The sequence below is a fragment of the Pseudorasbora parva genome, chromosome 19 (genome assembly GCF_024679245.1).
Source record: "Pseudorasbora parva isolate DD20220531a chromosome 19, ASM2467924v1, whole genome shotgun sequence".
In the NCBI taxonomy this organism is placed as follows: Eukaryota; Metazoa; Chordata; class Actinopteri; order Cypriniformes; family Gobionidae; genus Pseudorasbora; species Pseudorasbora parva.
In genome coordinates, this window is record NC_090190.1 from 19,408,345 (window position 1) to 19,426,774 (window position 18,430).

Below are 18,430 nucleotides of genomic sequence, written 5' to 3' on the forward strand. Positions count from 1 at the left end.
GAAAAAAGCCATAGGATGGCTTGAAGGTGAGTAAATCATGGGGTTATTTTCATTTTTTGGGTGAACTATCCATTTAAACCTGATGTTACAGCGACTTTTAACCCCACATTAATGAGAAATTTGTTCATGCAAGACCATCAGACACAAGACATTTTCTTTTTTTAAGATTTTTATTTATGATATAACCAAAACAGATGCCTGTGTTCATAACATCTACACTCACACAATGTACAGGTTACCATATAAAATCTACAAAATGATAATGACAAACACTTAGTTTTTACAGATAACAATTGTACAGCATAAAGTGATAGAACACTGTTTGTTTTGCCATATATATATTTATCTGTGTTTGGCACTTGACCACATGTTGCTGTCTTGTGCGGTTTAGAATGCCAGATGCTAAATGTTTTTTTATTTTTTATTTTTTTATGAAGGAGAATCTACAAACATGAAACAAAAAGCCATTAGTTTTAAATTCAAGCTCCTTCACGAATTGTTCCGATCAGCATGTGGCCGAAGAACGTTAGATGATTACAACCTTGACTTCACAGCAAATTCAGTGGAAACCACAGAGAGTTTCTGATGGCTATCCATCTTACATGTGGCCTCAAATAAGATGTGGTTTGCTTGTGAGCAAGTGTTTGTCCATTTATAAACGGACCATGGATTTACATTACAGAAAAAGCATATGTCATCCATTTACACAGTCCCTTGCATTTTAAAACATAGACACTTCTAACCCTGAGGATGTGCAGACATATTCATACACATTAATATTCTGTCCAATACGCTCCAATTGTCTCTCCGTATTCATGTCTCTGACAGAATGCTCACAAGTGCTGACCGAAATGTATGCATAGACAAACACTGGATAAACACACGAGTACTCAAAAAGCACCACATACATACCACACACGCACATATTCATCCTAAAATGTACAGAACGTCCCAGAAAATGCAGAGAATACATTCAGTTTGACCCACGTGTAGTATGTGCAAAATGATTTGAGCTGATATTTTACCCAGGATATAAAAATAAAACACTAAGGCCAAGATTCAGTCCAATTTGAATTCGCTTTAGCATGTTGCTCATGCTGATGTGTAATTATTTTTTGATGGTGTGAAAAGAGTATCGACTGAATAATGGTCTAGATAGAGCAGAAAGTGCGCTAGAAAGCTGAAGTGAATCTGTCGGCTGGTATCTGGCTGGCTGTAAATGCTGCAGGGGTTCATGGTCTATTGTCTATGTGCAGAGTAATGTGTGGTCTTCGCTCATTGTCACAGTCCAACACAGATATGCTTTAACTGAACAAAAGAAGACAATGTCATATTTCAATACGCAGTTTCATAATGAAAAGCATTTTTCGTGGTGTGATACATTTTTATCACCTACCAAGTTGAACCATAAATTATATCTACAATTTCATTGTCTAATACTTTTTCATGTTTCCTTTCTTTTGAAGCAGCAAGATCAATATAATTGTCATCCCTATGAAAATATTACTTTGCGAAATGACATTTTCAAGCTATGTGGTTATTGTCAGTCTTATGCAGCAAGTGTCAATGTTTAAAAACATTTTTTTTTTTACTAATTATAAGTTTTATTTTTAAACGTTGTACTGATGCTTATAAAAGAAGCACCATCATGAGAAAATTTGATCCCAAACATCCATTTAAGGGTTTCTATTACAAGCTCTGACACCATAATGCAATAAATGGTGGAAAAAAAACTTCAAGTAAAAAAACTCGCCCAAGTGCCTCTCTTAAATTTTATATATATATATATATATATATATATATATATATATATATATATATATATATATATATATATATGCTGAATGGAATTTAAATACTAGGAACACTAAGAATGACAACTGTTTTTGTATGTGTAAAATTATTTCATTTAGTAAATTCTTAAAAGTAATTATTTAAAAAAGCTATAGTTTGGTGTTTAGAAAGCATATGCAATGTGTCACATTATCCCATGCATTTTTCATGCTTAGAAAATGTAGCTTCAGCTCCCTCTCGAACCGCTGTTAATTTTTAAAGCTCTTTTTGAAGGGGTTGGTGATGTCCCTTGCATCACTGCCTATTGTGTTAATGTGTAAAAAGCCTTATGTGAGGAACTCACAGAGAGATACATGTACACCAGCTTCTCAGTGTGCATGACCTCTGTGTATCAGTGTCTGACCGTTACCTGATGTGTGTCTGTGAAGGGGAAAGGGTTGCATGTTTCCATGCCTGATGTTCAGTGGGAAACTCACAGACACTCAGATAGGGGTGTAGTTTTTGGAGTCCAGGCTCTGACTGAACAGAAAGACTTGTGTAAGAGAGGTTATGACAGTAGCGAGATGCTTTTGATTCACTGGCCGGCACTGCTGGGATCACACTGCAACAGTCGCACAATGGATGGGTCGCTCTTTGCTCCCTCTACAAACTCTTCAAGCGACAGCTTACCTGAGGGAGAACAAAGAGTCAAAGGTTAAAAATAACCAGCGAAAAGTCAGTGTCTGATCTATCTATCTATCTATCTATCTATCTATCTATCTATCTATCTATCTATCTATCTATCTATCTATCTATCTATCTATCTATCTATCTATCTATCTATCTATCTATCTATCTATCTATCTATCTATCTATCTATCTATCTATCTATCTATCTATCTATCTATCTATCTATCTATCTGAATCTTCCTCTCATGTCTTGCCAAACCTTTAAAGGGATAGTTCACCCAGAATGAAAATTCTGTTGTCATTTTATACTCACTCCCAAGTTGTTCCAAACCTGTATGAGTTTCTTTGTTCTGCTAAACACACAATAAGATATTTGGAAGAATGTTCATAATCAACCAGATAGAGCAACCATTGAATACCGTATAGTACTTTTTTCTCCCTACTAGTTAATTGTTGCTGCTTGATTACAAACATTCTTCCAAATATCTTCTTTTGTGTTTAGCAGAACAAAGAAACTTATACAGGGTTGGAACAACTTGAGGGTGAGTAAATGATGACAGAATTTCCATTTTTGGGTGAAACTATCCCTTTAAGACCTTCATTCATCTTCAAAGCACAAATAAGGATTTTCATGAAATCCGAGAGCTCTCTGACCCCTTCATAGAGAGCACTTTGATTGATTACCACTTAAGTACCACTCTCCTGCCCAGAAAGGTAGGAAAGACTGTTAAAATAGACCATGTGACTACAGTGGTTCAACCTAAATGTTGAAGCAACGAGAACTATTTTTGTTCGCAAACAACCCCCCTCAACAATCAATTCTCATGTGTGCCAGCAAGCCTCGGTTGAGTTCCAGAATCAAATCACTGAGTGTGCTTCTGAAATTACTGAGGGTGCTCTAGTAAAGTGCAGATAGGCTAAAAAAAACCCGGCTCAACCAAGTTACTACTTTTACCAATAATTGAAATTTTAAAAATATTTTGCTACAAATTGCCTACATTGGACTTTACATTGCTTTATGCATTACTAGTATTACTAGTATACTAGGACACCAGAACCCATTTATTGAGAAAATTAATATGTGTAAACATGGCCATAATCCACAAATGCGAGTGGTGAGATTCGCTAAACGCTGCAAAACACGCTGTAAATAGATGCACTCTGAGGTAAGGTCAAGTATGTCTTATAGCCAGTTGCGCAATATGTGGATAGGCTACCGCATGATTTTTGCCACCACCAACTGAGAGGATTTTCATCAGCAGGCAGTGTATCTTCTCTTTCATTTATATCCATCTCATGCTCCAAAGCCCTGATTGCCTTCTTCGGCACTGCTGTGTCTGACAACGCCGTCGAACAGGTTTTCCATCTTCAACTCCAACTAAACAAACCGCGTTACGTCATATATTTATTTGACAGCCCCACAGCGCAGCAATTTCAAAGCGCTACATCAGAACACTTGCTTTCCATTGGCCGACGCTGTTTAAAATTCGGAAGTGCTGCAACGTTTACACTAAGGTCAACAGTATAGATGACTGGCACAGATGAGAAGAGATTGTGGAACAAAGTTGCTATTTTTGCTTGTTTTTTGCGCAAAAAAGTCTTCCGTAACTTCCTAAAATTAAGGCTGAACCACTGTAGTCATATGGACTATTTTAACGATGTCCTTTCCCCTCTATGGAGGGGTCAGAGAGCTCTAGGATTTCATCAAAAATATCTTAGTTCAATGGGATAGAAAGCTCACCATCACGATTTGTGTCCATCTGGCGGAAGATCTTCTCTGTGCGTTTCTCAGGTGTGGACTCGTCCTCTGGCATCTTCATCACTGCAGATACCATCTTATAGATGGCCTGAAAAAGACACACAAATGATTTCAGTAGAGTTTGGTGTTAGCATGTTGCTAAGTACACAGGACTCTAACAAGCAAATCTATAGTAAGATTCTGAACCCGTTGCAATGCATAATGGGGTTGTCTTATGTGGGAAAGCACATGCAGTGCTGCATTAGAATTTGCTAGCTTTTGGTTGAGGAGTGCACCTATGCTGTTACGGAAGTAGGCACTAAAATCTGCCTTTTATAAATCTTATTAGACAAAATTGGAGAACTCTGGGTATGATTTGGTATTGGAGGCATCACTTTGTAACTAGTTCAAAGTAACCATAGCGACTGCATTTCTCAGGTAATTGAATGAATTGAAAAGGAAATTACAGCCATTTGTGTGCACTCAGCTGTCAGATTCAGGGAGTGCACTTAGGAAGTTGACACATCTCGGCAATTGCTACAACGGCGTGAAATTTACCTAAATACGCGCAAAAAATAATTGCCTGCTGCACTCAACTCTCCCTATCTGAGCAAAACATCATGCACAAATGAATATTGCTATATGAAGTAATCTACTTTTTCTGGTTTAATAACCAAGGTAATAAGGCACAAACCAAATCCCAGACACTTTGATATTATTGATTTGCCATGTTTATTCAGTGAATGGGAATCAGGGGCGTGGGACTGGGGGGATAAAGGGTACTGAGTAACCAGGGCCCGAGGCAGGGGGGGGGGCCTTAGAAGTCGGTTTTCTATACATACACATTAATGATACGGGGGCCCAGCAAGATGGTTTGTACCCAGGGCCCAAAATTTGGTGCTACGCCCCTGATGGGAATAGCTGAAATATATAAATCACTATAAGGTTAGAAAATACATCTTCTGTAAGTATTAAAAACCAAAGGAAACGTGTTTTTGTACACAACTGGTGATTTATAACTTTGTGTAATTTTAGTCGGTTTGTGGAAGCGTCTAATGAGCTTTAATAAGCTGGTGATATGAAGTTGACAGCTAATTCATTAAAACCAGCACAATCTACATTTAAAAGATACAACACTATACCGTAAACATAGATAATGGACTACTGTCTCTGAAACGTGTCCTAACCATGCACAAAGTGCTAGTTTTCAGTCTTAAATTTTAAAGCGAGTTTCAGCAAGAAAATACCATTAGATGATGTAATGTAATGTTTTAACTGAGAGTGATAAAGAATCACATTCATGAACTCACACACACACACCTGTACAATCTCGAGCATTTCCGCCTTGCTTATGTATCCATTGCCATCCAGATCGTACATACTGAAGGCCCACTTTAGTTTCTGGTCCAAACGGCCGCGCGACGTGACGCTCAGGGCAATGATAAACTCTCTGAAATCTATTGTTCCATCTCCATTAGCGTCAAAGGTTCTGAAGACGTGTTCCGCAAACTTTGACGCGTCTCCGTAGGGGAAAAAGTTGCCGTAGATCTTCTTAAATTCTTCCATGCTGAGTGCACCGCTGGGACAATCCCGCAGAAAGCCCTTGTACCACTCCTGGATCTCATGCTCAGTGAAGTCTGTGTTTTCCAGCAGGTCCTGTATCACCTCGGGACGGAGTTTGCTGTTCTGCTTTCCCATGTTGATGGTCTAGTTTCAACTAGAAATGAAGTAGAAAAAGGAGAGAAACTGTTATTTAAATGTATCACAGTAAGTAAGTAATATTATCTGCAATTACAGTTAAAAATGGACACTGGTTTTGTCCATTTTTGCCACCCAACTTGTTTTTTTTTAACCCAGTATTTTATAGAGTGTGCTGTACTTGGAAGATTTGAAGCACACTACAAGTGCACATTCAATAAAACTGAGCATTTTAAAAAGCTTTTAGCTTTCAAATTTGGGGTTCACACATACAAGATTATAAAATTCATAGCAAAGATCAAAGAATTCATAGCCAAGAAACAATGCAGTGGTCCCCTTAATGTTGTATCTTTCAATGCTAGTTTTGACTTATATCAAAATGTTTTTGAGGCCCGCCCCCTTGGTTTAAAACCAATAAAGATCACTAAAATGGCAAAGGAGATCACTTTAATATTGCAGTTCTTTCTCCTAGACATCAGATTTATTTCTTACATTATTATGACAAACCTTATGAATAATTTCACATGTGAAGAGATTTGTCTCAGATTTGCCAAGACAACAAAGAATGCAATTCAAAGTCAGAGATCTCAATATGTAGCTACTCAAACATTTCTTGCCAATTTTTTTTTTTAAGATCACTGATCTGACTTTCTATCCACATACATTTTATAGCTCAACAATTTTCTCATCAGTGTCTGTTCCTCCTTTTCTTAGAGACAAATATAACATTCTCTGCAATAAATATACACAGCATAAAACAGCAACGTAACATCGCCCTAACCCTGACGGGACTCTTGGTGTAATTGTACTAGTATGTATGCAAAGCACACACATCTTCCACATATCAAAAATTTCTCTTCCTTCTCCCATCTGTCAACTGAACTTTCCACTGGTAGACCGCAGCAATGCTTTCACCTGCTGAAGTGTGTGTCTATGTGTGTGTGCAGCTGCACCAAATCATTTCCTGATGCAAATCACATATAAAAACCCGTGTGCATGCAGTCCTACACACAGAGATCTCGAGAGCATATATTAGGGTAATTCTATGAAATCAGTGCTTTTTCCTGCATCATTTTAATACAGCAAGAAGAAGCTGGAAAAAGTATTATTAGATATTTTTATAGCTGTTTTCAGAACATTGTCTATATTAACAATTTATTAAGTAATCACAATAAAGGTCATTTTTTATGTATGCATAATATTTATGTGAGGGACTCAAATGGCATGTGCAATGACTATTTATTCTCATCCATGTCCACTGAGATTAGAGTGGATGGAGAGAGATGGGGGACAAAAAATAACACTGGTGAGATTATGAGATGGAGAAACCGAAACTGCTCTTGTAAACAGGAAGCAGTCCATCAGTTTGCCTTTCACGGCTCTTCACGTAGCGCATGTGACTATATATACTGTGTTTATTTATCTTAATTTAACACAATGATATGGGGGGAGGGGGAGGGGGAGAGAAAAATAATGAAATATATACACTGATCAGGATATATTGTGTTAGTCCCCCTTTTGCTGGTAAAACAGCCCTGACCCATCGAGGCATGGACTCCAGTACACCCATAAAAGTGTGATGTTAGCAGCAGATCCTTTAAGTGTTGTAATTTGCAGGGTGGGGCCTCCATGGATTGGACTTGTTTGTTCAGCACAGCCCACAGATGCTCAATTGGGGAATTTGGAGGCCAAGTCAACAGATCAAACTTGTTGTGCTTCTCAAACCATTCCTGAACCATTTTTGTTTTGTGGCAGGGTGTGTTATACTGCTGAAAGAGGCCACAGCTGCCATGGAATACCATTTAAATGAAAGGGTGTATATGGTCTGCAACAATAGGTAGGTGGTACGTGTCAATGTAACACCAACGTGGATGGCAGAATCCAAGGTTTCCCAGCAAAACATTGCCCAAAGCTTCACACCGCCTCCACCGGCTTGCCTTCTTACCATTGTAAATCCTGGTGCCATGTGTTCCCCAGGCCCCACGTGCATCAATAAGCCTTGGCCGCCCATGACCCTGTCGTCAGATCATTGTTCCTTCCTTGGACAACTTTTGATAGATACAGACCACTGCAGACCGGGAACAGCCCACAAGAGCTGCAGTTTTAGAGATGCTCTGACCCAGTTGTCTAGCCATCACAATTTGGCCCTTGTTAAACTCGCTCAAATCCTTACGCTTGCCAATTTTTCACATCAACTTTGAAGACAAAGTGAAAAAATTATGATAATCAGTGTTATTCACTTCATCTATGAAGTGGTCATAATGTTATTGGTGTAACATTATGTATAATGATAGGTGTACAAATCAAAATTTTCCTGTTCAGTTTTGGTCATTTCAGTGAGAAAAAAAGACATTAGCATGATATGAAGACTTCAGATGGAAAAGCCTTTAAATCAGTCTGGAGTTTTTCTTTAAAATAAGCATTTTTGTCAGGCTTTATTTATAGGTTTCTACCTAAGTACCAGTGAATGGGCTGATGCTGAGATTTAGTGGGTTTGAAGTGAAAGTATGTTATGAACCTATAGCTACTATATGCGGAGTGTATTCACTCAGTATTGTTATCTCTCTTTATTTTTTTTTTATTTATTTTTTTACCAAAGTAGCTTTTAGAGGCTTTTGCATCTGAACTCTTTATATTCCTTTTGATTGGCCCCTTATTATAGCCTAGAAATCTAGACGCATCCTAGCGGCAGCAAATCTAATCTGCCCGCGAGTGTCTAACAACTCTCAATACACAACTAAGCTGTAAACGACAAACTCTGGTCGGGCCTATCACATCGTGTATAGAGTCGGTGGGCGGGGCTTAACATAATGACGGCCGAGTTGCGCTTGTTTGCGTGCTTCTAGTAAACACAAAAACTGGCGAACGGCGGTCTTTCAAATCAGCTTTGACTGCAACTCTGGAAGACTTGGGAGTTAAGCTTTTCTCTGAGAAAAGGCACTGAAGTCATTATTAAGAAGGGAAGATGTGTTCTGAGTTTTGCCGACCGGTGTTGTGTAATATTCAGTTCCTGTGAAAAACTGTTCCAGTGGGTGGAATATTCATGAATACTCCACCCACTGGAACAGTTTTTCACAGGAACTGAATATTACACAACACCGGATACGGTGAAAGTTTAATCGTTCAACCATAGACTAACTAGCTCTGCTTCACCTTCGTTACTTTGGTTGGTTGAAGCGCTATCAAATTGCGTAGGCTACGAGGGAGTTTGAAAGACAACCGTTTATCCCGCCCCTCGGATTGAGCCCTGTCAGTGGTGAGTTTCCAGACCAAACATCTTGATGTGGGTCTGGTTTGTCAGGCCATACCCTTATTATACACTACTGTTCAAATATGTGGTGTCAGTAATATTTTTTGTGTGAATAAATAGTTTTTATTCAGCAAAGAAACACTATTGATCCCGAATCCTGAATAAAAATATATATCACAATTTAATAAAAGTAAATGGTAATAATATTTCACAGTATCCCTGTTTTTGTTGTTGTTTTTTTTACATTATTTTCGATCAAATGAAGCCTTTGAATGATAGTAGCCTATATATTTTATTGCAACTTTGAATTTTGAATTATGTAATCATGGAAACCTAGAGGGAAATTATATTTCTCAGATGTTGCTTTGTGAAAGTCTTTTATCATCAAAGTTTTTATTTCATTGACAATTTGAAATATCAACATTGACTTTTATATTTCTGTGTTCACCATCTAAATTATCTGCTATGCTTACACATGGCTGCACCATTATACCATTTATGAACCATTTCTATATCTGTTCTCTGATCAATTTCTATAGGCTATTCCCCTATGATCTTCAAAGCCCTGACCAAACCGAACGCTCCATCCACACCTCTCACTACAGAGCCTTCAATTACCCAAAGATACTACCTCCATTCATCCAGTCTGAGCACAAATAGTACAACAGACCCATTTTTCCACAGCAGATTTTCATGCCGCTTCGTTGGATGGAGCACATGGATAAAAGCATTGTGATCAATCAGAATTTAATTGCTTAATGGATATGTATATTACAATCCACCCATTGTCGGTAAGAGGCAGTCTAATCTTACTTTTAGTGAAGCACAAAATATGATTGCATTTGAAGTGTCTTTGAATAAATCAAACAATAGAAGAAGAATATAAATAAGCTAGATTTTCTGAAGTAAAAAATGATAGAAACAGACAGATTAAAGTTCAGTGCTTATGTTTGTTGTTAGGGGTTTGTTCCAGTCACTCTGAGACATCTCTGTTATTGTCTGCTATCTCTCTCGACCTTTTCGATCATTAATGACATCCCTTCTGATCCCTCCTCAGGACAAGCCATGTTCTTGAGAACCCGAGCTTATGGCTCACAGGATCCCTGATGTTCTTGGACTTTATTTCCAGGGCCAACAGCTCAAAGATCCCTGTCTCCAATTAACCCTAAGACTCTTAGCGCCTCCTATAGCACTTCGATGACGCCATGCTTACATAACGCAGGCCAACAGACAGCTTGGCCTTGTGTTGCTACAGGTGGACACAAGGCACCAATGTCCCTATCAGCCAAGAACAGGTGACTAGTTACTCAAGAACACATCACATTCACCAAACATATATATATATATATATATATATATATATATATATATATATATATATATATATATATATATATATATATATATATATATATATATCCGTTTAAAGGTTTGGCAGGACATATGAGTGAGATAGATAGATAGATAGATAGATAGATAGATAGATAGATAGATAGATAGATAGATAGATAGATAGATAGATAGATAGATAGATAGATAGATAGATAAAGAAATAGAAAATAAAAAGAGAAAATAAAAATAAAAAATTGTTAGAGAAAATAAAAAAATAATTGTTGTTAATCAAATTAAAGAAACTAAATATTAGATTAAAAACTTAAATAAGGAATGTTGTCTTGGCATCTAACTGAAAGAAATTCAATACTAATATGAATAAAATTAAAACTGAAATTAAAAAGACATTAAAACTATAAAGTAGAAATATAAAAAGAACTATGACAAAAACAAAGACTAAAAACTGAAACAGAATTTAAAATGAATTCAAAATATTAATGAATACTAGTTAATAATAAACTAACAGTGTTTGCCAATGGGATAAAAAATATATTTCATGCACTGTAAAAAACAATGGTGCTCCATTACATTTTTAAGAACAATCAACAATGTTTAAATAACAAATGTGCTGAATCATAAATGCATAAATACATATTATAGCTCATCATTTAATTCAACTGAATAGTTAATAACATTGAACACGTAGAACATTCAGCCTGACTTTCAAACCTAATGATTGGTGACGCGTGACTTGCCTTCACAGCCTTTCAATAGCATGAGCCATCAAAGTGATAGAAATAAACATTCTCTTATGAGTGGCATTAAATAGAACACGACACAGGAAGGTGTGTTGTTCGATATGAAAGATATATCCCCTCCACCCCTCTAACCGCAGAATAAAACCAAAAGCTTCGAAGTATGACTGTGGAAAATGTCAGCACTGCATTCATCTTTGTGAGGGGGCTATGAAATGAACTCACTAAATGCTCTCATAGTTTCCTTGTTTCCCATGCTCACCAAAAATACATTACTTTGTTAACTGTGCAATAAAGTACAGCATTTCTGTTTATGAGTTATCATGGGGACATTTAGTCACATTAGTCAATGTGGAAATTTCCTTCGCATATCAGCACTCATCTACAGTGCTGCATTTACATGGCTAGGTTCAGTGTATGCTAAAATTAAAATTGACCATTATAATGATAGTCAGCATGCTCAATATAAAAATGTATCTGGATCAGTTATTAACATTTAGTCACAGATATTATTCTCACATATAGCTATTAATTATATGCCAAACCCTTTCAAGGCTGTTGGTTTCTGTGGCTGGCAACTGTTTACCTCAATCTGCAATTCTCATCTGTGCCATGCTATCACCAAATTCATGCCGCATCCGTTTCAGTTTGTCTCATTTATAACCATTTGTTTCCTCATGCTAGGATGCATATCACAGATTTCAAATTGTGAACATAACTATGAAAATAATTCACAAAAAAATCAATAATAAATAAAATACATTTTTTAAAAAGCCTTTACATAGCCTATCAGTTCAATATAGCTCGATATATTAAGCAGTTTCAATTTTGATCTTGTTTTAAGGTTGTTTATGCATTTTTACTGGAAAACATGACAAAAATGCTGATGCTAATTTAATTTAAATAGATAGTAAAAAATAAATAAGGTTTACTGAAGATACATAATCACTCTCTGTCATCATAATGGTTCAAATGTATTATTGTTTATGGAAGATTCACAGTGGGTCTCTGAAGTTTGTAAAATAATGCTGTCACACTGACGGGTCGGAAATTAGTGAGGGGCTAAGGTAAATATGGCACTAAAATGAATAAAAATACTATTTTATAGATAAGTTAGGTATGGTTATTTATATAGTTACATATTATATAATAACGCAATATCACACAGGCAAGAATGTCAGATATTTCAAATATCAGCATGCTTGCAAATGTGATTCCATAGTCCAAGTTGGAGACACAATATTGTCTGTTGTTTTTTTTCCCTTCTAGTTCGCCAACCAACATATTTTAAAACAAATCCTCATCTCCGAGCAACAGAGAGTGGTGTTTCATTTCTGAGTGAACCCATATTTTTGAATGAATGGGTTGAGTGAACGATTCAATGGCACATTCGTAAAAATAGTCACTTTCAATCATTATTTGTTTCTGTATTCAAAACTTTATATACTCCTCCTGTTCAAACCACCTGCTCCAAGCAGGACCCGAACCCCGGTCCGCCGGCATGAGAGTCGGACGCTCTAACAGCGAGGCTAAAGGCTGCAACATCTAGTGTCAGCTGCTAGAGTATCTCGAGGACAGGGGAGTGAGGTTCACTCGCACAGTGACTACTGTTACATATATTTATCATTAATATTAGAAGCTTTACATAACTACAACCCTGTAGTGTCGTCATTGATTACATCTAAGAATTCGACATAAGACTTGACACATTAACTATATGTGGATGGAGAGCAATTTGCTTTTTAAAGTAAAAAAAGAAAGGAATTCAGTTTAAGGGTGCATTTTAAGAAATTCGCAGTCAATAAGTACTAATATTGGGTCTCTGGATATTAAATGTGAAATCCACTAGCAGAAGCCTTTATATTGACTGCACAGAACACACAAATCATCAAACACTTTCCTGTAACTTTACATAGCTTAGTTTCACTTTCTTCAGCTAACTAAAGCTAACAAATCGGCTTCAAAATCTCTCTCTCTCTCTCTCTCTCTCTCTCTCTCTCTCTCTCTCTCTCTCTCTCTCTCTCTCTCTCTCTCTCTCTCTCTCTCTTCTCTCTCTCTCTCTCTCTCTCTCTCTCTCTCTCTCTCTCTCTCTCTCTCTCTCTCTCCTTGTACCAGCAGGATTAACTCAAGGTTCTGTTAGGCTAATCTGAAGCAGTAGGATATAAATATAGACTCATGTCTGTTATATAAGGACCATTAAATAACTTACACCAGGACTTGTAGATAAAGAAAACACAGCAGGTATACATATTGCGTAAAACACAACAATGAGCCTTTTCTGAGTCAATATGGAGTCTGCATTAATCAGCAACCTCAGTATTTCCCAACAGTTAATATGAAATAAAATATGCAATATAAAATGAATCCTTTACAATTCAATTCGTAACTTCCTAAAATAAGCTTGGGTTCTACATGTATGTAGAAAGTCTTTGAGCGAAATATGAGAATTTACTGGGCTAGGTTAAAAAAAAAAGTGAGCTTCTCTCTGAGGCGTGACCCTCTGCTGAGATCGTTGAGTTCACAGATTGGTTTCTAAAACACTATGAAATAAGAGTGTGGCATTTGGACTACATTGGCGTAATGGTTCCATTGCCTCTAAAAGTATAAGCAGTTGAAAGCTAGAGTATAATGACCTTCTAAATGTCTCTGAGAAAAATTCAGTGAATGTACTTGAAAGTAGTTATAAATATCACACACCATCAGCTGACATTTTTTTTTTTTTTACCAGTGCCGAGGTCGTTAAAGGTCCATATTTCCTGTCAGAAGAAACAGCAAATTTATATTAATACCCAGACTTTTGACGTAAAAACATTTTTGTCTAGTTCAAATGTAAACGTTCAGCAATCAATCTTAAAGCTTTAACTTGTAAACTATCCTTGCTTGACCTCGACACAATCCTCCATCCATCTTTGAGAAAGGCACCAAACGCCATCGTGAGAGAATGCTCGACAATTCCAGCACATGCTCTTAACATAAATATTTGCAAAGCTCCTATTTTTGGAAACATTTTTTTCATACCATTTGCCGTTATAAATCATGGTCAATTACAGCAATTGTGACGGAACTCTTCAACAAACTGGAAATGCTTTAACATTACAGTCTTAAAGCTCAAACGTTGAATGTAGAGGAACTCGAGCGTGAAATCACTAACACCACGGCTCATTACAATGTGCCATTACTGTTCTCAGCTGCTGTCACTCTCAATGTACATACTTGAGCTTACATTATAATAATACATATACCCTCAGCCTCATTAAAAAACATACATTCCTCTCAAGTCCTACACTGGGCATCATAGTACACTGAGTCTCAGAAGCTGTTCGAGATGTCAAATGAAAAGCTCTCAGGATCTAATGAAGCATTTTATAAGTGAGACAAGTCACAATATACGCTTTACTATTAATATACTGAAGCTCAAACTCAGAGAAAACTGACTTTTTAGCCACCAGGTGTAAATTTAAACTGTCATTAAGTGCCCAACTAAACAGAAGACATGAATGGACATGCTCATAATGGACATGATCATAAGATAACGTTGAACCAAACACACCCTATGGACTCTACAACCAGTCTACATGATTAATACGCTAGAGATAAAACCTATATTTTCCATGTTTGCATATGCTTCAACTTTCTCTTCAGCTGTTCACTTCAATGTTTATAGTCACTCAGTTAATATGAGCTCAGTTAATATGTTTAATAATTATACAGGAATTTGCAAACTTTTGTTTAAAATAGTTTTAGAGCATATCAAACAACAGGACACTCCTAAAAATAAAAGTTCTTTATTTGGCTTCTATGATTCCACGAAGAACCTTTAACATCCATGGAACCTTTCAATTGCACGACAGGTTCCTTAAGTAGAAGGTTCTTCAGATTTCGGACGTAATGGTCCTTCGTGGAACCCAAAATGGTTAACCTTTACTTTTAAGAATGTACTATTTGATATGTGATGTCAACTTCCCACAGACGGTGGGTATTTCACCATACATATTGTTCCCAAGCAGCCTTAAAAAAAGTGCCCTACAAGCCAAATACAATCAAAGGTGAAAGACCTTTCACCTTCTCTGACCCACCTTGAAGTAAATGATGCGATTTCAGTTTCACCTGTTGGACCTTGTGATGTCGCCAGCTTTCTTTCCTCCTTTCTTCCCTTTCTATACCATCTCTGTCGGCAGCTCTTCACAGGAAGCTTTTTAAACAGACACCACTCCCCTCTCCCTTTCTAAATTTCCTTCTCTATCTCTTTCTGTTTCTCCACTCTCTCTCGACTCTCTAGGGCTTTACCAAACTCTCCCACAAAGCCGCGTGTCTCTATTTCCACATCCCCACAGACGTCACATTTTTTTCTACGCGTCCACTTGCGTTTTTTTTTTTTAGATGGTATGTGTGCTTTCTGAACAGCCTGTCAGAAAAAAACATCACCGTGTAATCTACATGCATGCCTCAACAATACAAAAGGAAAAAAGACCGTCTCAACAACTTCCTGCAACCTGAGACGTTTTGTCAAGCATTCTAAGAGCATGTTTGACATTTAACCTGAGTTCCCAGTGATGCTTTACATATTACATGATTCCTCTATTTGTCAATGTACTTGTCATCAACCACTCAATAATGAGAATCAAGTCATTTGGAGCAAAAGGCTTATTTCCTCTTTCACATAACTTTGAATCAATAGGCGAGTTGTTATAACTGCAGTGTGACTTAAACGCCTTTATATTATTCATAGTTTTCATAAAACAAAGTTTTTAAATTAGAGTTTATGGGCTTGTATAAATTAAATTGGCTAGTTGTACTTTTAAAATTCATAGTCTTATGCTTATTAAAGTGAACTCCAGCAAAAAGCTGAAGGGTTATTCAAAATTTTGAAGAACTGGGTGACCAGACTTTCCTTTATACATGCATACATTATTAAATTCTCTGATATTCTAATAACTTTAGTATCTTCATGGCACTTCAAAGTGCATGTAATGTATCTTAGATCCTCCCTTGAAAGCATGCAGTGTTCCCTCTTCTAAGCCTTATGTTCCCAGATTTATCCAAAGCCAAATGATCTGAAATCCACTGAGGTCGGTCGCCTTCCAGCACGCTGTCGGTTCCAGGTTTCTCAGTGGAAGAACTGGAATAAAACCGTAGATACTGGTGACCTTCATTCTTCAGGCAGAGATGCCTTCATCCTATTAGTTTAAATTGTTGCATCCCGTTCACTTTCAAACAACAGTTGTTGCTTTCCAGTCGTCCAAACCTCACGGGATGCTGAAGAATCTCAGCTGTCTCTTTTCAATTTCATGTTCTCGTCCTCTTGTCTGACAGTGCATCAGTGCATGGCCAGCATATAACAGCACAGAGACTTCACCTGCAGGTAAAACAGCACAAAAAGGACAGAACTCACCTCAGGTGGTTGTTCTGTTGCTGTGCCGTGAGACTTTAGATGGCCATAACCTGGGGACCTCTGCAGGGAAGAGGCGTTGAGTGGCCTCAGTGGTGATATGCAGCCACAGGTATCAGGAACAAGCTTTGATGCAACCAGCAGCTCCAACGAAAAACTCCACAAGACTCACCCGCAGCTTAGTTCAGAGCACCGAACTGCCTCCCACAGTGACGTCAAAGCTGCTGGTCACATGACCTGCCTGAAAAGCCTATGAGAGCCATCGTTGCCCTGGCAACAGGAACTCAGCATTGACTCTTGCTGCTTGTCACTTCTTGATTATTTCTTAATGTTAAAAAACAGCTATTACATTTCAAACTTAGTTATATAAATAAAATGAAATATGACAAGGAAACCACAAGTGTATGTATGCATAGGCCTATTATTATTTGTATTATTATTATTTTTTTTTTAGTATTCACAACTTGAACATTCAATCCTGTAGTTTAAATTTGTAATCCCAGATGGTTTAACAGGACGCGCACACACACACACGTCTGGGTTGCTTGTTTCCTCATGTGGACCTCAATTTAGGTCCCCACAGTGACAAGAGTTCCCATGAATCAGCGTGCATTCATGTTGAAGTCTCCACTGGGATAGAAACACACACACACACACACACACACACACACACACACACACACACACACACACACACACACACACACACACACACACACACACACACACACACACACACACACACACAGATATTGCCATTCAAAATGTCCCCACAATGTAGGGTTTACCAGAACACAAACACACACTCATAGTTTGCTATCTTCCTGGGGGCTCTCCATAGTCGTAATGGTTTTTATACTTTTATGTTTTTTGTGTTTTTTTTTCTTCATGACAAAATTCCCTCTTTGTCTGTAAGAACTTTATTGTCATGATCACATTGTGATACACAGGACAGGTGGAGCGCGTTAGCGTTAAGAGCAGACGTCCCTCACATTGGAGGCCATGCTTTTACTTAAGCAGATTAAAGGGAAGTCAAAGCCTTCTCTCATTAGCCTTAACGAACAAACACTTTTTAAGGCTACATGCTGAGTCAGTCGTCTGCAGGGCTGCAACCTGCACGGGCACCCAAATCACTCTCAGAATGCATTATAACAAAACACGGGTGCACATGCAAAATACAGGCGATGACATCTAACTCAGACATTCACATTTTTGCATGCGCAATCCATAAAGCATAATATGTTATAATACGCTACTTATTTATTTGGTTAAGGTGTAAGTATACAGTTAAGTACTAGTAATAATTAACTACATGCACTTACTATATTGTTTGGGTTTGCTTTAGGGTTAGTTGCATGTAATTATGCACAATTTATGGTAATTACAATAGTGATTACATGTAACGTGTAAGGTCACTGTAAAATACAGTGTTAACTTGTGTTTATCTTCATGTGCATGATCCTGTTGAGTGAATGTGATTTCAGCAAGTACAACATGTCCCTAGATCAGGATTTGTTGATCCTGGAACAAAATCCCAATCAACCAATCAGATTTGAAGTTTACGGTTTATGTCAAGTTAAGGCTTACAACCTTGGGCGCTCCTACATCTGTGTTATTCACCTATCATTTCCTTCTGATTTTAGGAATAAGTTATGAGCAGGGTTAGGTTTAGGAGGAGGGATAGGATTAAGACTAAAGATAATGATCCAGGAACACATCTTACTTGGCAAATCCCAGTGACCCTTGGGGGTTGATACCTGGAAGAGGGTCATATTGCTCATAGGTTGCTCTGTCATATAGCTCAG

The 18,430-nt window shown here is 37.5% G+C and overlaps 1 protein-coding gene across 2 annotated transcripts; it reads right to left on the reverse strand.

The window, feature by feature from the left end:
- Positions 1 to 1,827: 1,827 nt before the first annotated feature.
- ncaldb (neurocalcin delta b) lies at positions 1,828 to 16,801 on the reverse strand. 2 transcript variants are annotated; one of them, XM_067425218.1, is made up of 4 exons: positions 16,629 to 16,801; positions 5,522 to 5,918; positions 4,205 to 4,310; positions 1,828 to 2,463 (listed from the first exon to the last, which is right to left on the reverse strand). In XM_067425218.1, the coding sequence occupies exons 2-4, from the start codon at positions 5,897 to 5,899 to the stop codon at positions 2,369 to 2,371; spliced, it is 579 nt and encodes a 192-aa protein (XP_067281319.1). In that variant the 5' UTR covers positions 5,900 to 5,918; positions 16,629 to 16,801; the 3' UTR covers positions 1,828 to 2,368. The 2 variants fall into 2 exon arrangements, with proteins under 2 accessions (XP_067281319.1, XP_067281320.1); XM_067425219.1 differs by lacking the exon at positions 16,629 to 16,801 and adding an exon at positions 15,313 to 15,575.
- Positions 16,802 to 18,430: the final 1,629 nt, after the last annotated feature.